This window comes from Zonotrichia albicollis, chromosome Z (assembly GCF_047830755.1).
Source record: "Zonotrichia albicollis isolate bZonAlb1 chromosome Z, bZonAlb1.hap1, whole genome shotgun sequence".
Classification (NCBI taxonomy): domain Eukaryota; kingdom Metazoa; phylum Chordata; class Aves; order Passeriformes; family Passerellidae; genus Zonotrichia; species Zonotrichia albicollis.
The window spans coordinates 47,141,050-47,162,311 of record NC_133860.1 but is presented as its reverse complement, the minus strand read 5'-3'; the positions used below and the strand labels follow the sequence as shown (position 1 = coordinate 47,162,311).

The 21,262-nt window shown below is 36.1% G+C and overlaps 1 protein-coding gene across 50 annotated transcripts in view; it reads left to right on the top strand.

The window, feature by feature from the left end:
• PTPRD (protein tyrosine phosphatase receptor type D) overlaps positions 1-21,262 on the top strand; it is a 1,168,317-nt gene that overhangs the window by 1,120,606 nt on the left and 26,449 nt on the right. For all 50 annotated transcript variants that reach the window (XM_074533114.1, XM_074533153.1, XM_074533152.1 and 47 more), the window contains 2 exons: positions 11,779-11,898; positions 12,427-12,581. In XM_074533114.1, coding sequence (XP_074389215.1) covers positions 11,779-11,898; positions 12,427-12,581 — 275 coding nt within the window. The remainder of the gene's footprint in view (positions 1-11,778; positions 11,899-12,426; positions 12,582-21,262) is intronic.

The window sequence follows — 21,262 nt, the reverse complement described above, 5'->3', positions numbered from 1 at the left end:
GGATTACACACATTGGCAGTGCATGGAACAGTATTAGTAGCGTTTTTGTCACAGATACGAGTTTAATCTTAGTGAAATAAAACAATATTGAAGGTTGTACAATTACAATATTGAAGGTTGTAAATTTGAGATTGAAAGAAAGCAGTTGTTTGTTATACTAAGGAAACATGTAAAACATGTAAAACTTTAATGTATGATATCTCTCTTTCCAACTTCTCTGTCTTCTCCTCTACTGCAAGCGGTACAGATTAAATTTTGTTGTTGTTTTTGAGTTTTGGATCAGGTTTTTTTTGCTCGTCTCAACTCATTGGATGTTCTGAGTACTCATGGGCTGTAGTGAATTGTGTGAATGATCAGATGAAAACTCTCTTTTTATAGCAAAACCTAACCATGTGGCCTCCAACAGGAAGCATATAGTCCTTCCTCCTTTTCCAGGGTAGGATACTATTGTAGATTGTCCACTTGCAAGAGGATTCAATCCTTTCCTTCTTTGCTTTGTAATTCTGTATTTTGAATACATTTGCTGTGTTATCTTGGAACTGATAGAATATACTTCTCTCATTAACCTCATTACAGTATTTTCTATGTTGAGACTCCATTGCCTAGGTTTAAAATCTTTTGACAAAAAAACCCAATCAGGTGAAAGCTAAATGAAAACAGTGATACTATCAATTATGCAAATATTAGAAGGTAAATAACAATACAGTGTCAATACCAAGTTGATATTGAGCCAGATTCTGAACTTCTTTACTGATGAGGAAGGCTTTAGTTTTCATAGTGATACTATGAGCTTCATTCAAATTTGCTAATGACTAAAGGAAAACATGAGAGAACTACATTGTGCCATTCTGTTAGCCTGATCCAAACATCTGTTTGACTATCATGAGGTGGATATCATCATCAATATTATAAGCAAAAATTATCTAAAAAACCATATGTGTAGAATAATCATCTTGGTTTGTCAAGGTTTAACATCTTGAATCCTGAGTCTTCATTGGGAAGGGGGAGATCAAAACAAGCCCAGTAGGAAAGTGAAGTATCCTGTTTCAGATTTATTCTCCATTATTGATACACATGGGACTATTTACACAGGTCCTGTATTTGTTCCATAAGAACATCAAAAGATAATTGAAAGTTCTTGGACTTATTGTCTCTCAACTTGTCACTGACACCTGAGAGAGTCAGGAGAGATGGCACTGTCGCAGGAAAAGGTAAATGGACTTTTCCTGATATTGCTGAAATGCTAGATAGGAATTCCTGTTATTCAAGTGTCAAGCATCAGAACACTTGTGTCTGAGTATTTCAATGAAACTTTTATAGATTTATAGACTATTCCATGTGTAAGAAAAATGGAAAATGAGTGACAGTAGAAATATCAAGTAGGTAAAATAATTGTTTGAGATTTGTTTTGCTTGGTGGGTTGATTTACTGTTTTAAGGAGGATATAATAAATCAGGGAAGGCTTATTCAAGTTCAACTAGTACAAAACCCACAACGACTGGAAAATGTAATTGTACATTGGGACTCCTTAGTAAAAACAGCTTTGAAACAGACATTGGCAACCAAAGATTTCTAAGTCTTGCTATAGGAAAGGAAAAAATAAAGGCAGGTCTGGGATGAGTGCTACATTTTTCTACTCAAAATGTGCATGTTGCTAAGAGTTTTCTTGAATCCTGATTTGTTACTGGCAGAGTAGGCACTGATATCTAATCTGTCTGACTTCATATGTAAGACAAAGCAAGAGTACATGCCCCTGAGTAAATAATAAGCACAGAAAATGAAGAATACAGTTTTCTTTTCTATATGTTATGGATGCAACAGACCTTTATGCAAATGTGATGAAGTTAGTTTTCCATTTGCTGTGCAGGGCTTCTGCAGAAAATTTCAGATCTTTCCTCCTAAGTATGTTTGGGTAATACTGGAGGTATTACCTGTCAAAATACTGTTAGACATTTTCACTAAAGGAATAGAGAATTCAGCAAGAGGTGCACTTAAAAATTAATTTAGGAATATTTTCTATGCTGTCCCATGTGCACCTGTATTCTACTGTATTTAGGCAAAATATAATTGATTTTTGCAGAAAACTTTCACTGGTGTTTTGTATGGGGCAGCACAGGTGTGTAAAAATGTAGGGTTTTTTTTCAAGTTGTGAAGTATATTTATATAGGAAAATATAAAAAGATAATTTAGCTATGCTTTGTAGCAACCAAAAAAAACATGTCTTTAACTGGTAGATGGTACATTAGCATATAAGACAGCAGATATTAGTAGATAGGACATATAGCTGATGTCATTTTTTTATACTAAAATGTATTGTTTTACTAAAGAGGATTAAATATGCAGTTTGTCATTGTTCATTCCCTAGTTTTAATGGTAAACCAATGCCTTCTGCACCAATAATGCACTATCAGAATTTTATTTCACCACTTTAGTGCTTGCTGCATGCTAAGATATGAGTCAGATGATGAATGAATGAGAGAACTGGGAGAAAAAAAAGGAAGACACAAAATTAAGTACACCATGTGTTCACCAGATTACAAAAATAAAAATGTGTAGGTTTGTACTGGGTTTTTTTTCACTGTAACAGAATGCCATGGCCACAGTCCAAGAATTGCTACACCATCTTACGAGGTAGAGTCACCAGTTGTAATGTCAGAATTGTAAAACTCAGTCATAACTGTTTATTATGGAAGGATTCTCAGAGGCACAAGGGCAGGAATGTGGTCAGCTCTCAGTTTCTATGACTGAAATGTAGTCAGTCATAGGTGCTTAATGCATGCAAAAATCTAATCCAATGAAGCGTGGAGTTTTTTTTTCTGGGCACATTTCAGGTGGAAGAGCCTGTGCCAAGGTTCCTCAACCAAAATACAGATTGTGAATATCATCCAGTAAAGTAGCTGTGGAAATGCTGTACTATGAGTAGGGTTAATTTTGTTATTTACACAGTCAATAGGCTCAAAGTCTGGTTATTTCAGCTTATATACATTTGAAATTGAGAACATACAGATTCAATGCCCCATGGGAAAAGATCTTGGTAAATTAGAGAGAATCTAGAAGAGAACAGTGATGATCAGATGCTGGAGAAATAGTAAGATTTTGATTTGTTTTATATATAAGACAGTGAAGGAAATCACAGTTGTCTTTCAGCATGTGAAAAGCTGTTAAAAAATTCCATAGCAATCTACATTTTCCCTGCCTTTAGGGCTTTAAGGAGGAAGAAATAAGCTAAGCAGTGAAGATAATTTATATCAAACTATTAAAGAACTTCCAAAATGTAATGTCAAGAATGGAACAACCTTGGTGGGATATTGTGTGCAGTGTCTTCCATTGTAAGCTTTCAAGGTGTGCCTGCACCACAGTCTTACCTGAAATGGTCTCTAGCTGGCAATACCTGGTATTGCCAAAAGTGTTTTTCAAGGCAACCATCTAGGTTTTTTGTGTTATCATTTCGTGTGGGTTTTTTTAGCTGTTAGGGTAAACTGATGGTTTTCTATAAAAATAATATTTCCCTGAAGCAAGTGTATATATAGCAAGTGGTTTAATCAAAACCATATTCTAACTCTGCAGTTCGACTTTATTTTCTTAATTCCTTTGCTTGGTACTTGAGGTAAGACATATACTACTACCTCATATAATTCTTCTCTTAATACAGACAGAGGAACTATGCCACATGTAGAAAATGCCCATTGACCTTTTGAGTTAGAAGATTAAAAATCCTGCTTGTTTTCAGAATTTACTGAACATAGCATCTTAGAATCATTAAGGTTGGAAAAGACCTTCATGAAATCCAACCTTTTACCAAATACCACTGTGCTCCTTAAACCGTATTACAAAGTGAGATGTCCACTCGTTTTTTGAGCATTTCCAGGAATGGTGACTGCCCCACTTCCCTGGTAAGCCTGTTCCAATGCTTAACCACCCTTTCAGTGAAGAAATTTTTTCCTGGTATACAACCTGAACCTCTCTGCTGCAGTCTTTTCCTGTTGCTGGTTGCCTGGAAAAGGACCCTACCTCACACAACCTCCTTTCAGGTAGTTCTAGACCACAATAAGGTACCCCCTGAACCTTCTTTTCTCCAGACTGAACAACCATTGTATCCTCATCATCACTTACATTTGAGACCCTTCTCTGGCTTTGTGGCCCTCTCTGGACACATGATGAGTTCATGTTTGGTTTAGCATTGTAGTACCTTACTTCAGCACATGGTGTTCTGTCAAGCAATTTGAGGCTTGAAAATGTCAGAGAGTGGATTTAGTATTGTTTATCAAAAGATGATCCTACTTTACCTTTTTTAGCAGATTAGGTGAAAAACTCAAGGCCAGTTGCCCTTTATGGCAAGCAACAAATCAGGAAAATTTAAGTTCTTCTAACGGGTGTCTCTGAAAAAGAATATTATTTTTTAACATTTTACATAATTTACAGAGCTTGTCCTGTGTTCTAAGGAAGTTAATGGATACAGATGGATACTGAGATTGGTAATCAATGCTTTTGCTAGGGGAATTTTCTGGTACACATAACAGCAACTGTACAAAATACGTTTATGAGATGAAGAACTTCATCTATGTAATAAACTAGTTATAGATGGCTCACCTAGACTTGAAGTTGCATTCAAAAATCAAAATCCAGATTGAGACATCTAGGTCCAAGAAACACGTTCCAATGTACCTTTTTACATATTAGTTCTGTTTCAAGTGAACCAAAGACATAATAATAATAGAATTTTTTTGATCTGGTGTTTCTTTTTTTGATCCTTTTGTTTCACTGATATTTTACATAATATTCATATCAGCTTAAAGATGTAGTTCTCTTTTATGGAAAATAGTAGATCTTCATTACAGCACTTGAATAGCAGGCTGAAATGTTCAATATGTTCTTCATACTGTAATATCTTATTCAGTGAAAGTATTATTCAGGCTGCACAGAGTGATCAGCCTTGAGTACAGGAGGATGAAACAAAAAGTAGTCAGCACATTCACTTTTCCAGTCAGTCCATTCATTTAAACCTTTTCAAGACGTTTTTGGAAAATCTTGCTGAACTTAACTGTTTGACAGACTCATCCTTCAAAATGAATTCATTAAAACCATGCCTTGCCTGCTGTAAGAAAGAGCTCAAAAAAGGCATGTCACATTGATATCAGCAGTACAGCTTTGAACTGTTGTTTGATTGTATAGATGAAGATGAAAATTGACATAGAGAACACTTTTAAACATATCCAATATTCCTTTCAATATCTGTTTCCTTTTGTTTTAATAACCATACCACACTCTTTCATAGGGATCAGAATGGAAAAAATCTGGGGATAATTTCTTTAATTAATCAATTATCTTTCAGTGTTAACTGTTAACCTATTATTCATATCTCAGAAATTCCAGAAAGTAGGGGAGTCATGAGGGTGTATTTGAAGCCTTAGTAGAGGACTAAAATTTGTTATGAATTGATTAGCCTATGGTTCATTTATATTGCCTCCAGATTCTTACTGGAATTCTTTTTGTGGCTACTGTAATTAAGACGAAAATTCAAAACTTATTTATGACTATGAATTTATATTTTAATCTTTCATTTAAGCCTAGACTGAACTCAATGAGTTGCACTAGATCAAATCTTGTTTAAATAAAATCAAAAAACGTGTCGGTATTCCGATTTTTTTTAAGCTGCATTATAATCTCAAATACTATTGTCAGTGTCTTTAAGCTTTAGAATCAAATCCGCCTAATCCTTAGGTGGCAAGGCATTCCTGGAAAAAGAATATGGCTTCGGTGTAAAATCTGTTTGGAGACAAAACACCAGCTGAAATGTCTGAGGCAGTAAATTAGCTGCTAGGGTTTGAGACAGGTTCCACCAGCAACAATTGGCACTACCTTTCTTATTGCATAATTATTACTGGCATTCAACATAATTTATTATGTTATTCTTCGGTTTTTGAAAGAAGGTCATCTGAAAATACTATAGAAAATTCTGTCTGCAAAAGTCCTTTTAGTAAGAAAACAGGAGCAAGAAATTATGTTCTACTGATATTTTGTATTCTAGATTCAGCATAATTAATATGCTGTTCTTACAGCAAATCATGTGCTATATGTGTCTGCCTTACGTTAGTTTCCTGTCTCTTTCCTGATATTTTTTTGTTTTGTCCTTACAATCTTAGATGGCTTGTAACAGCTGCTTCATGTGTTAAGAATCACCTGAAGGAGCTTTTCAGCATGAATGATGGAACTTTATATTGGAAAATTATTTCTCTACCCTTGAATGTCAGGAGTCTTTGTATTCATATGTTCATATGGAAATACACTTCCTTCAGCTCTGTTGATGCATAGCAGCATGTTCTCTACTGTCTATGACTTGTTGAAGTGTGAATATCCATGAATATTAGGAACTCTGGAGCTGAAACCCGTCAAGTCTGAAAATGTCTCAAGCTTCTCATTTTTAATGAAAAAGGATGCATTTATATTTTTTTACAGCTTTGCTTTCAGTGAATATTTGTACTTCCACAAAGAGCAAGGATTTGCATGGTCTGAGTGGAAGAAATGTAGAGAAAGAAAATATGTGTATGTTTGAGAGGCAAGTTAAGAAAATGTGCCTACCATTAGTTATGTATTCTAGCTACATCCATATGTATGGCACCTAAAAAGATTTCTTTCTATTGTATTTAGTCATTTGAGAGATGCTCTGATTTCATACGTAGTGGTTTTGGCAGTGTGCAACTTAGCATCATGGGTTGAGAGATGCTGTCAGGGAGCAGAATGGTCCCCCGGTTATCCAGGAGAAGTCAGAGAACTGCTGAGATGCTTGGATGTTCATGAATCCATAGGACCAGGTGGGATACATCCCAGGGTCATGATGAGCTTGTGAAGCCCCTCTCCATCATTTACCAGCAGTCCTGGCTCACTGGTGAGGTTCCAGATAACTGGAAGCTGGCCAGTGTGACACCCATTCACACAGAGGGTGGGAAGGAGGACCCTGGTAATTACAGGCCAGTCAGCCTGACCTCAGTACTGGGTAAAGTCACAGAACAGTTTATATTGATTGTCATCACACAGCACTTACAGGGTGGCCAGGGTATCAGACCCAGCCACCATGGGTTTAGGAGGGGAAGGTCGTGTTTGACCAACCTGGTCCCTTTTTATGACCAGGTGACCTGCCTGGTGGATGCAGGACAGGCTGTGGATGTTCTCTGTTTGGACTTCAGCAGAGCCTTTGGCACTGTCTCCCACAGCACACTCCTGGAAAAGCTGGCAGCCCACGGCTTGGACAGGAGCACTCTGTGCTGGGTTCAGAACTGGCTGGGTGGCCGGGCCCAGAGGGTGGAGGGGAGCGGTGCCACATCCAGCTGGGCCCAGTCAGCAGTGGTGTCCTCAGGGGTCTGTGCTGAGCCAGCTCTGTTCAATATCTTCATTGATGACATGGGTGAGGAGATTGAGTCCTTCAGTAGTAAGTTTGCAGATGACACTAAGCTGGGATCATGTGTTGATCTGTTGGAGGGTAGGAGGGCTCTGCAGAGAGACCTGGAATGGCTGGGTGCATGGGCAGAGTCTAACAGGATGGAGTTTAATAAATCCAAGTGCTGAGTCCTGCATTTTGGCCACAATAACCCCCTGCAGCGTTACAGGCTGCGGACGGTGTGGCTGGAAAGGGACCTGGGGGCACTGGTGACAGCCGACTGGACATGAGCCAGCAGTGTGCCCTGGGGGCCAGGAAGGCCAAAGGCATCCTGGCCTGTGTCAGGAACAGTGTGGCCAGCAGGAGCAGGGAGGTCATTCTCCCCTGTACTCAGCACTGGTGAGGCCACACCTCGAGTGCTGTGTCCAGTTCTGGGCCCTCAGTTTGGGAAGGACCTTGAGACGCTTGAGCACATCCAGAGGAGGCAACGAGGCTGGAGAGGGGCTGGGAACACAAACCCTGTGAGGAACGGCTGAGGGAGCTGGGGCTGTTTAGCCTGGAGAAAAGGAGACTCAGGGGTGCCCTTATCACTCTCTGCAACCCCCTGAAAGGTGGCTGTGGTCAGAGGGGTTTGGTCTCTTTCTCCAGGGAACAACTGACAGAACCAGAGGACAGTGTCTTAAACAGCACCAAGGGAAATATAGGTTGGATATCAGGAAAAAGTTTTTTATGGAAAGAGTGATAAAATTCTGGAATCGTCTGCCTGGGGAGATGGTGGAGTCACCATCCCTGGATGTGTTTAAGAAAAGACTGGATATGACACTCAATGCCATGGTTTAGTTGAGGAGTTAGGGCATGGTTGGACTTAATGATCTTGATGGTCTCTTCTAACCTAGTCACTCTCTGATTCTGTGATTCTGTGATAGTGAAAGTAGGAGTAAAAGGTATGCTTTTCAGTACTTATAGTTACATTTCTCTTTTTAAAAAAAAAAACACTCTTAGATCACCAGTGAATTACTTCACACTCATGTCTGCTTCATTCATCTTGCCATCTTTAGTTGTAGGCAAGAGAATATTAGATATTTGCAGGTGGAAGCTGTTTTCATGTGCAGTTAGTGGCACAGAAGAACTCTTGGATGCAGGTGAGTATAGTCTCCTAGGGAACTGAGTTGGAACTCATTGGAACTCAGAACTACATGGATAAGAGAAAAAGTATGACTATGAGGCGAGGGCATATCAAAGATATATTAGAAAATAATTCACAATAAAACCACTGTAATTGTAACTATGGAGAGGGCTAGTATTATCGTCAGCATACTTTGCCAAAATATTTTTTTCCAAATAATTTACAGAAGCAAGAGAGAAATGGCTCTCACTACACAGAAATTAAACATGCCAGAAAGCTATAGCAAGAACACATTTGGCAAAACTTTTCAAAATTGACTTGTTGACATTTAGTGTTAAATTTTGGGGGTTGAGATTCCTTTTCTGAAAAGAACATAGGATATGTAACCTCTCCCACTTCAAGAGCTGAAGACTGGGATCTTAACATTGAATAAAAGGTTTGGAAAGAGCTCTGTCTCAGAAAGTAGTGTCTTACCAATTAACTTGTATTATCTGGTCCTCTGCTGCCAGTGAAGTCCAATAGAAAACATTGTGTGATCTCTCACAAAGATAAATTGGACTCTAAATTGTTAGGAGTATTGGGAATATAAGGTTTATGATCACAGAGCAAAAAGAGGGTAGGAGGCACATAAGGACACATCTCTGAAGAAGACCTCTTGATCTCAGAAAAATCAATAGGCAAAAGGGACAGAAGATGCAGTTCAATCAATTTACGCTTTATGTGCTCTTCCAGAAGGTCAAATCCACATCAACCTGAAATCAGGTTTTCTTTCTAAAAGAATTGATACTTATTTTCATCAGTTTCCACTTTCAAATAATATATATACTACACTACAAATTGAGTTTCTTATTGAACACTTACTGTCTGCTTCCAGCAGCTGTCCTCTGCATCACGTAGGTCTCACAGAAAGTATTTTAGAAAAATTATACCATAATTGAAGTTTATGTTACATAAACTAGTACATTAAAAAAACAAACAAACAAACAAACAAAATCTCTGCCTAAAGGAGCATGCACATTTATTTTTTCCCAGCATAACTGAAAAATGGCCTTCTAAGTCTGAGTAAATTCTTAACATCAGATTACTCTACAAAATAAAAATAAAATAAACATTCTCTGTCATTTTCAAACTGGTCAAACTTTGTCGGTAGCAAACTGCAAGGTGGGTAATTTTTCAGGAATGCTTTCTGGAAGCTGGTACTGCTTCTATAAGCATGTAATTTCTATGTGAGATCTGCCCAGTGAAGAAAAGAACAGCATATTTAGGCATAAAAAGGCACAGCTACACATTTCTCTCTTGTTTGAATTTAAAAAATCATTTTTATTAACTAAAAAAACCCCAGGTTTAGTCAGAGGAAACCTGTAGTTGCTAAGATTACAAATTACAGTTATTATATATCCACACTTTCTATGAAAAAATGTTTCCAAAAACATTCCGTTCCATGGGAATTAATAAATAATAAACCACAACTTGTTTGTTTAAAATACAAGTAACCAATATAGACATGTTGCGCTGTTTATATATTAATTATAAAGTGAAGCTAGATTTATATAATTATATTTAAATGTCTCAATTGAAAACATGCTTTTTAGTTTGATTTACAAAGACCAAAGGGGCAAGTACTAGGAATCTTGCAAATATATACTATATATATAGTACTTATATTCTTTCAGTAAGTGACACAAGGAAGTAATTATTTATTTACTTAATAAGAGAATTTTCGCACTATCAATCCTATTTTTTCATAGAGCAGTATCAATAAAACATTTTTAGTTACTTTGTTGCAATTCGTTATCTCTAAACTAAATTATCATTGCCTGTAAAAAATTGTTTCCCTTTACTTTGCCACTAATTAATTCTTATCCCCTGCTTCAGTGGGTAGAATTTTTTTCTACTCTATCTAGATTACTTGTTCTCAGACTGTGATTTGTGAGCCATTAATGATCTGTGACCTCTGAGCCTCAAAATAAAATGATCTGTGAGAAAGAGCTATTTGGGTCTGGAGAGCTGGAGAGCATACTAAGTCTTTTTTCACTAACTATTGTGCAGAATGAAGAACCTGGAGAACCGCGAGTTTCAAAGATGCATATCTTAATTTTCCATTTTGGGGAAATAATCAGTTTTCCTCCTGGATTAGCATGACAATTCACATCTTTTTACTGCAAATATTGTGCAATATTCTGCTTGTGATGTTTGTTACATTTAGTGTATTCTCATTGAATTTTGTGTGCGTCTGGCTCGGAGTGATTAATGAAGACGTGTTAAAAAACCCAGTGTGTTGTTACTGGACTCAGTTTAAACTTATTTTCTGTACTGTAGGCAGGGCTAATTGGTAAGAATGTATTGTTATAAATAGAATAGAGATTGACTCTCTGTTTCACCCATCAGCCACTGAAAGTAAAATATTTTAAATTACTTGATTGCCATACTGCTTTGTACTACATTTTTGGTGGGTTTAGGGGTTCAGCAATTCTGTTTTCTTAACAGTTAACATTAAACATACCCTTTTTAACCAAAACAAATTATTGGGCCTTAGAATTTGATAAAAATATGGTTCTCCTATGTGCCATCTTACACAGAATTATTGCATATTTTAATATTCTAGACTGTGGCATTTTAAAATTAGGATTCCTCTGAATGAAATGTTTTGTATTTTTTTAGATTTTATGGATGAACTCTCCACAAAACCATTTTTTAAATGCCTGTGGACTCAATTTCATGATGTGCTTCTTCTCTGATGAACACTGATCTCAGAAGGAAGTTTTTTTCTCACAGTCCACTTAATAGTTGCTGATGCCCTTTCATTTATCAGTGTACAGAAATTATTTCTAAAAACCTACTTGTTTGTACTGAGCTATAACTATACATAATAAATACTAACATCAAAGCAGTAGTTTATAAGTTTGGGGACTAATGTAAAATATGGCAAATATTAAAATAATGTTCCACCTGTGTGGAATTACTGTTATGAAGTTATGGACTGTGAAAAGTGAGGATATAGGTCATACTTTAGGCTACTATAAATTGTTTTTTTCTACAGTGTATCTATGTTTATTAGCATTTCCCAATTATATGTCCTACTGAACTTGCCCATTATGGAAGAAGACATTAAATAGTCTACTACCAGAAGAGCAGTTCCTGTGGATGATAAATTTTTTGTGTTGGAAGTCAGCCATTGTATCTCCACATATTTTTAAAGCCTATGGTGATATACAGTCAGATTTGTAATAAATTTCAGTATTAAATGTATTAAATGATAACATGTTTTTCACTGCAGGTGAAGTGTGATCAATACTGGCCAAGCAGAGGCACAGAAACTTATGGACTAATCCAAGTCACCCTTTTAGACACTGTTGAATTGGCAACGTACTGTGTTCGTACATTTGCACTTCACAAGGTATACATACTTATATATAATTACTATATGCTTTTAAATTGAAAGGCTGGCAGTTTTTTCTCTCACCTCCCATTCCTCCTTCCTTTCTCTCACTGGCCTCCCTCCTGTCACCTTGTCCTCCTTCTTCCTTTTACTTCCTGCCTTACCTGTGCTCCTTTTTCCCTTACTTCCTTTTTCCCTTTCTCCCCTTCTCCTCCTTTCTAGCCTTACCCTTGTTTCCTTCTAACAGTGCTGAATACTGAGACTTCTACAGAGTACATGTTCCTGATAATAAGAAGTTTTGTAAGTTAGTGCAGAGCTCTCACCATGAAAATGCTGAATACTTGTGGTGCACAAGTGTACAGTATATTTAAAGATCTTACATTGTTTGAATCTGTAATTAGGATTTTCCTCCATAGTTCTTTTTCTTGCTGGCCCCGAATATTTAATCAGTTTTCACTGGTATATATGCTTTAGCAGTTGTTTTACTGAAAAGTGCTGATATAATCTCAAGTAGCAGTTTTGTCATGAAACTTTTAAATTTCATAGAATGGCTCAAGTGAGAAAAGGGAAGTGAGGCAATTCCAGTTCACTGCCTGGCCTGACCATGGTGTCCCAGAACACCCAACACCATTCTTGGCTTTCCTGCGACGAGTCAAGACTTGCAACCCACCTGATGCTGGACCTATGGTTGTGCATTGCAGGTAAGACCAGAAGCTTCTTCAGAGCTTGGTATGTCAAGGTTCCTGCTTTCTGTTTTGCTGCAGATGAAAATATGATTTTCTTTCCAATAGACTTCTGAGTCTGTCAAAGAAAAAGGCGGTTGCATTGCAAATTAAGTATGGCACTGCCAGCTTGGGTAGGCTAGAATTATTTTATTTGGTCTATGCACAATTAATTTAATTTTAGTACGTCAAAAGATCTCCAGGAAGAATGTCTGCAGGGAGAATACAAATGTATCTGTGGCATTCAGAATGTGGCATGAAAAAGGAAGAGGATGGTATTGGTTTAAGAGCCTAAGTATTGAAAAAAGTATGTTTTAAGCAATTAAACACTTTCTGAAATTTTTACTTAATTTATATTGTGTGAGAAAGTAGTAAACATGGGAATTAAGATTGATAAATTCAGTTAAGACCAGAATCTGTATTCAAAGTTGAATCCCCAGTTTAGGACTTTGAGGAGCTGAAAATGCAAAGGATGTAACTGGGGAACAAGCTGAACCCAGTTCCAGGGAAATTAGTTCTCCATGCTTTTTTGCAAAGTAGCACACCTCTTCAGGCATTGTAAGGTATGAATTAGTAACAATGGAAGAAAAAAAGTCAGCTGTTTTTTGTGTGGTGGGACTAAGGAAAATGAAGAGGAAAAGATACAGCTTCTTTGGAATTTGCTGAACAGATCTTTGAGAAAGCCTTAAAATCATGTTGATAAGGACTTTATCAGAACATATATACCAATTCTGATTGAAGTGAACTCCAAGATGTGTTCCCTCATTCCAGGGCTATATTTTCATACATTGTATAGCTTGCTATGTAGCCCTTTTCAAAGCAAGTTCCGAAGATCACTATTTCTTGTGAACTTCAGTTTGGAATACCTTCAGTTAGTAAGGCTGAGAGCTGCTATATATGGATCTCTGCAGTTACAGATGCTTAGCATATTTGAAAACCAGTTCACCCAAAACCTGAGGAATAGTAATTACAGCATACTGCCATGTCTAGTTCTGACTTCTTATATTGGCAACCCATCCATGGACTCTGATAATTTAAACACTTTTAAAGTGATTGAAAGAGTCTCCTGTAAACAATATAATAAAAATAAATTCAACAGGAAAACAAAATAAGCAGAACTTAAATGTTGAAAGGCACAGACTGTTTACAAAATACCAGAGAACATGGAACACAGATATTAAATGTTTATTTAAACACCAGGATTAAAAATGTGGAATAATTATAAATAACAACACAAATATACTCATAAAGCTTGCTGAGTGTTTCTTGAATGGAAAGGCATATTTTTGTGCTTGCATTTACAGGGTCTTAAAACATTTTGGTTATTGTTTAGGATTTTAGATTTCCTCAGATACAACTTCTTTAGCTTCATCCATATATAGCATACTCCAAAGTTGCTCAACAGTGAAGACGCTGTATGCTACCTCAAAACCAAACTTAATAGAAGAAATTAATTTTCCCACTCTGGAAAATCTCTTCATATAATAGCCTAAATTACCACTATGGAAAAATAGGCAAATTAAATCAGTTTTTATGGCTAGTCATTGGAAAAGATGAAATAAAATGCATTGCTTGTTATCACTGAGTGGTACTGATGAAGCACAAGGCAATTATTTTCCCTTTGTCATTAGTTTTGCATGCAGATTTCATTAAAAGTGGTGGTCAAGTTAGGTAGCATGATTTTATGCCCAAGGGACTTTTTTAATCCCAAATTCCTATTGATTTATATATCAATAATTTATCTGCAGTAAGCATAATCTGCTATATATAAGCTTTTTGCCTTATATATGCTTACTAGAGACATTAGGATTTCAGTCACTTCATACAACCTAACCTCTAAAAGACAGAATTTCACATGTCCTATTATTTTAGTAAGGTTTTTAAACTTGACTCCTAACAATTTGTCTATGAACAGAATTAATGTAACCAGGTTTCTGAAAAAATATAAGGTATGTCTGTATAATTAAAACAGGCTGGACATTTAGCATCAAGTGTTCTGGACAGTCCAAAGTTTATAAATCTGCTAATTAACTCCTCCATGTAATGTGTTGACTATCCAACTAATAGACTAATGAAGTAACTAAAGTGTTTCTCACTACAGTCATGTTAAGGTGTCACTTTTCAGGCATTCTGTAGCAACATAATAATCAGGGATTTGTATTGCCTTATCATTTTACGTTCAACATGATTTTGTTGGGCCCGTCTTGTGCAGGGACAGGAGTCAGATTTCAGTAATCCTTGTGGGTCCCTTCCAACTCAGGTTATTCTGTGATTCTATGATTATTAAATTGGTTCAAAAAATCAAAAGAGGAAGAGCTATAGAGCATCGCCACAGTATTTGTAGGCTAAAGGATATGTCTTTCATACAGCAATATGAAAATTCTTCCTATTTGGTTTGAAGTACCGGACATGCATTAACATTTCATTTCACATTATAAAAAATGAATTTAAAACGGTTAAGTACAAACTCTGTACATTACCCAGTTTTTAATTAGAATCTGCTTTCCATTTTTTTCCTTCTCTTCTCTGTTGCTCACTTTGTAAGTTTCTCCATTCCAATCTTTCCTTTGGCTATTCTAAGTCATTTAACACTTTTATCAATTTTTTCTCTCCACATCTGCACTGATCCTTATTCTCTGGACCCTTCTGAGTATATTCTAGTTGTGTCCTTCAATTCCATTATTTTATCAAACTTATTTCATTGTTGATATCACATTGCTGAACCATTTAATGAAATATGTTCCTACCTCTCTTAGTATTTTCTCTGAAGTAAGATTGTAATTCTAACAGTAATTATCATTCTAATTTTCGCCAAGCATTTTCTTTTACTGCCCTCTACTAGTTGCTGTTTTCCATTGAGATATTTTTCTGTTCTTGAAAAATGTCTTGATTTTCATTGATTCCTTTCCTGGCCCCTAGTCTGCCTCTGCATCCTTTTTAATATTCCTCTTGTCCTTGTTCTGTATCTTGTCTGTTATTGTCTCCCATTTTGTGTTTAGGTCTACCTAAATCCCTTTTCATAAAATTCCCCCTTTTCATCATCCAGATTTAAAAAGTACTTAAGATTTTTCTAACTAGAGCCAAACAATACAATACAGAACCATATCTTATATCCTTTGCCTATGGTAGACAGTCTTTTTAACAATATCTCATTGAAGGAGTAATCTGAGTTTAGTTTCTAGAAGGAACACAGGATTTATAGTGGCAATTTTAAGCCATCTGAGACAACACTAATACCTTCTTTTATATTTCTTCCACTAACTACCAAACTATCAGAGCTCAGGAAATTCTAATAATCACATTACAGAAGTATAAACAGAATGGGAGCTTCCTTTCAAAATGTGTTTGATAAAAAGAAAGAGTAGGCTTGAAGAATCGGTGGAAGTCTTTTTCTGCAAACTTTTAAACCATAGAAACTGAAAAACAAAGCTATTGACAGTACAGGGAGAATTTATTTCTCACCCTGTGTGGGTGAGGAACACAAGAGCCACCTGTCTGTGTTTTGATGCTTACAGAGTAACCCCCTGTTTATTCTGTATTTATCGGTATGTATTGCAAGTGAAAGGTTTAGCCTAGGATTTTCCTTACTCCATTCCTACCCATCTGCCTTAATAATGACCAGCAGTTGTCTTTCAGTCCATTTCATGTTAAGGGATTAAATGGTTTTCTAGTTTGCTCCATGGTTTTGGGGTACAGCTAAATGTCCAATAGAGAATCAAGGTAGATGGAGACCCAGTTGATGAGTGACCCCAGACAAGCTTGTATCAAAGCCTCATTTGTTGGTTAGCTATTTTAATATCCTGTCCCTAGGAAATTGTTTTTGAATGTGTGAAGAGTTTATTTAACAATTACAGAGCGCTTAATGGGAAGAAGTCTGAGCTGAAAACACCTGATTACTGAAGTACCCACCCAGTACATAATTGAATACCCTCTTTTCACATAACAGCCACCAAAAAAACAAAGTTCTATCTAGTGAAATTAACTGAGAATGTACATACTACCATTCTACATTACTAAACTTGATGATTTCTGATAAATGTATGTCAAAGATATGCAAATGGAAATATTTTGAATAATATTTGTGTGCTAACAGCAAAGAAATACAGAATTATATAATCAGAATTTCCAAAACATTGGTAATTATTTATTACTAATGTGTATACAACAGGCATCTTTGCTTGTCATTTAGACATCTGCTTTTGATAACAGTTTGATTGCCTGTCCAGTATTGAACTTGAATCTAGTATTGAAGTCAAAAACATGTTGAGAATTCCATGGACATTCTACCAGTCAAAGCCCTACTTGTTGCTCTGGTTTAACCTCTGCCAGCAGCCAAGCCCCACACAGCTGCTTACTCACTCCCATAACAGAGGGATTGGGAAGAGAATCAAAAGAGTAAAAGCTGGAAAACTTACGGGCTGAGATAAAAGCAGTTTAGTAGGGAAAGAAAATGCTGCACACACAAGCAAAGCAAAACAAGGAATTCAGTCATTTATTCAGTGCTTCCCATGAGCAGGCAGGTGTTCAGCCATCTCCAGGAGAGCATCACTCATAATGATGACTTGGGAAAACAAATGCCATCAATCCAAAAGTCTCTCCCTTCATTCTTCTTCACCCCTCTTTATATGTTAAGCACGATGCCATAAGGTCTAGAACATCCCTTTTGATCAGTTTGAGTTACCTGTGTCTCCTCCCAACCTTCCATGCACACCCACCTTCCCTGAGCTCCTGCACCACACACTGAAACAGAGACAAGAAGTCTGGAAAGAAAATAAGTTGTAGTCCAGCCAAAACCAGCACACTTGTGCAGAAAAGTTGGCAGGATTTTTACTGGAAACGGTAGCTAAAACATATTCACAAAATTAACAGATATGTTAATTTTAAGGGAAAAAAGATCATTCTTTCAGCAATAGATCATTGCTGAAAGAATTATGGAACACCAAGGGAAACATCAAGGCCTAATCTAAATGCAGATTTTTTAATTTAAGTAATCAGATATTTTGTAAGAACTACCTCGATGAATGGTGTAGTTGTCATAACATAAATGCATAATTCCACTCTACTCTTTTCCCTAGAAAAAAGATAAAGTTTTCTGTCCATATCTACCAGGGAAGACAGTTCAGTAGAGCCTCAGTCAATGTTGAGCTAAATGTTCCATGATCCTTATTCTTAGTGTGAGATTTGAAAGAGAAAAGCAGATAAATTAAAGCTGAATGTAAAAAACAAACAAACAAAAAACCCAAAAATCAAAAACAACAGAAAAAAAATCCACAAAGGAAATTTATCATTCCCTTATTTGTTTAAGTACTTACTCTTATTTGTAGGTACTTTACACAATGAGTTAAAATCTTGGTTGGTTTATTTAGAGCAACTTGTCTGAAAATTTTTCTGTGGTGGCTGAAATAATTGATGCCCATAGATTTATTTTTTTTCATTTACAGTTATATTTTAAGATTACCCTTTCAGTCCCTTTCTACAGCAGTTGAGTAATACTGCAATCCCACTGGTCTTTCGTCATCACTTGCCCTAATTTGCAGAGCTGATCAAGAAAAAATTGTTTCTTTAATGAAAAATGCAGGCTTAAATCCTAGGATTCTGCATTGGTAAGACACTAATGTGTGGTCTAATGATAGCAGGGAAAACACGTTTTTGTTTGAAGTTGGATTAGTGCAGGCAAACAGGTGCTAATCAGATCGCATAAACCAGTACTGGAGGGTGTTTGGAATTTTATGCCACTATGTTTTCAAAACATCACAGAAACTTCAGTAGCTGGTTCAGTAACACTAGCTAAAAGCTTAACATGTTAGTGCGATCCCATAGGTTTGAGTCTTTCTTTTAATACCAGCACCGAGGGGCATATCTCTAAGACCCTTTTTCAAGCTTTGGCAGGTACTGCTAATGCTGCTATTGCTAACAGAAAGACTTGACTGTTTAGAGGGATGTGACAGTTTTAAGTAAATCTGTGTCTGACTACACTAACGTAACCAGTTAGCAGAGTGAAAAACAAGATAATTTTCAAAAAATAACAAAACTCCATATGATATTCTATTTCCTAAAGTAGAATTCTTGTTCAGTGTATGTGAATAAAAAATAGAATGTTTAGGAAAAAAAATATACTTATCAAAGGCAATGATTTTCCAGTGGATTATTTTATTTCATTTCTGTATAGTTTGAACTGCTTCTTTTGCCATAGGCCTTACAAGTGCTCATTTTTTTAATCCTTGCAGTGAGTAGGTTGCAGATGACTGCCTATCCTTTTTCACGGTAGGGAAAAAAACCTCCCCAGTACATATTCAAAAACAACACAAGTAAGACTGAAAAATACTAGAATCTTCCTCATCTCTTCTCTTTCCCTCTCCTGAGAACAATCCAGGACCCTTCCTAACTTCCTTGGACAGCTGAAAGCTCTAGAGAGGAAAAGACAGTGAAAGCATTTTAGTATGACAAATATCTTAATATCATAAATATTTTAAATTTTCTTTATTTTACCCACATGTCTTTATCCAGAAGTTATTGAATTGCTACTGTGTATTAAACTGTGCTGGCTGTCATCCCTGTACAAAAACACTGTAACACTATTTACTCTTCTGCTGTTAGCTGTGGATCATGGTAGGTCTCATAAATATTGTTTTTTCTCATAGTCATTGTTCACTAATAGAAAACAGAGAGGGATAAGATTGCTATAAGAATCCCATATTGAAAAGATGTCTAGTTGCTTAGGATATTTAGTTCCTCTTAATATAAAAATATAGGAATAAATTAATGTCCATGGTTTTCGTTATATTTCATCTGTATTAATAGTCTCAGCAACTCTCACTATGCAGTCAGAAAAACTGACTGGCATTAGTTTCATTTCTACACATACCTTTATTCTTATAAGTTATTTCATTTCAACATATATATATATATATATATATATATATATATATATATATACAGGATGAAGCTTGCAGTGTTTATGCCTTGGATGCTTGATCTCTGTTTAAGTAAATGGAACTGGATTCACTTATTTAGAAAATTTTGGATGGTTTCTCTGTCTTTGATCAATTGTTAGAGTTGCAGAATCTACTGGAAAAAGAGAAAGAGTCTAGAAGAAAAGTTGATAAAGGCCAAATGGAAGAAATTGGTATAATAAGACACTCCTTGGTAATTTTATAATCAATGACAGATGGACAGGAGATGTCACTGGTAGAAGGGAGTTTGGATTTGCCTTCATATTTTCACCATAAAACTCTCAAGGTCATGAAAATGCAGATTACAGAAACCTTACAGTTGAAGACCCTGGATATTTTATGCTGAACATGCAAGACCTCTCATGTAATTATTGGGATATGTTCAGGCAAGCACACTGACAAGAAGTAGTGTCTCCATCTGTATGCTGATTGAGAGAGAGAGATGGATGGGTAATGCTGGCTTTTCTTTTCTCTGTTTCAAATTTGAGTGTAACTAGTTAGAATCATCTTGATACCAAAGATAGTATTTTCGAACTCATCTTCTAATTTAGCAGTGTTCTTATGAGCTTAGGTATGTAATTTTTTTTCATTAAATTTAGGCACTTGCTTATGAAAACCTGGGAGTATGAGCATGAGAAGAACTAACACACCATAGTTAATGTGATGGTACGGAGGGTCCTATAAAATTGGCCTTGATAGATTTTTTCTTAGAGTAGGAAAATACTGTACTATATTATCTGTAAATCTTCCATGAAGTGTCAAACACAAGCAAACTGATGCTGATCCCCCTTCAAGTTTTGTCTTCAGTTAGACACCAGTTTTTCATAGCAAACAAGCCTTTCCTAAAACCTGAACTATAGTTGCTGTATGTACAGTATATGCTTCCATTGTTTATAAGCATTAAAACTCAGAAATGATCACTGAAAACATTATTAAAATTCAAAAACGTGTAAATAACAAGTAATAGGAATATTTTGTCATGCAGATTCAAATCATGAAAAACACCTACTTGTGGTCTCTTTGATTAAATCCGTCATATGTGTATAAAGCCATATTTGGTTGGCACTTAGCCTATGGTTCAGGGATTATACTCCCCACTGGTGTGACTCAGGGCTGGATTATCTTTTGAAATCCTAAAAAGCTGCTGTGACTGCATAGGGCAAGATTTGTTTCTGGTAGCAGTCAGAAATCTGTAAAGGAACAGAGCGAATGCTATTACTAGATAGAATCAGTGTTCTGTCTGGACCAGTATCCTGTCTCTGACAATGGCAAATGTTAGAAATTTAGGGGAAAGTACAAAACTCCAATGTCAACAATATTTCAGTAAAGTTTCCTCTCCAGCAGCAAGCATTTAGTGACTAGTTTAGCCTTGCTTCATGAGAATTTCAATTTTCCCCTTTATTCCTCTAGCTACCTAGAGAAACTGGTGGATACTTTTTTGCTTATATTCATGATTGTACAGGCATTTCAAAGAACAAAACCAGGCAGTATTAACTATCCTTTTCCTTTTTAAAGTAGTTTCACTCATATAACATTGGAAGATATTTATTTACTTTTAATTTGAGTGTGTCCCTTTATTTCACTAAATGTCTTTGGATAAAAGGTTGTTTTTTTTTTTTTTTTCATGTTTTACATGTCTACAATTTTTCTTGAGTTCATATCCATCAAAATATTGTAATGCATTCCAGTATTTCTTGTGTGGAGGGA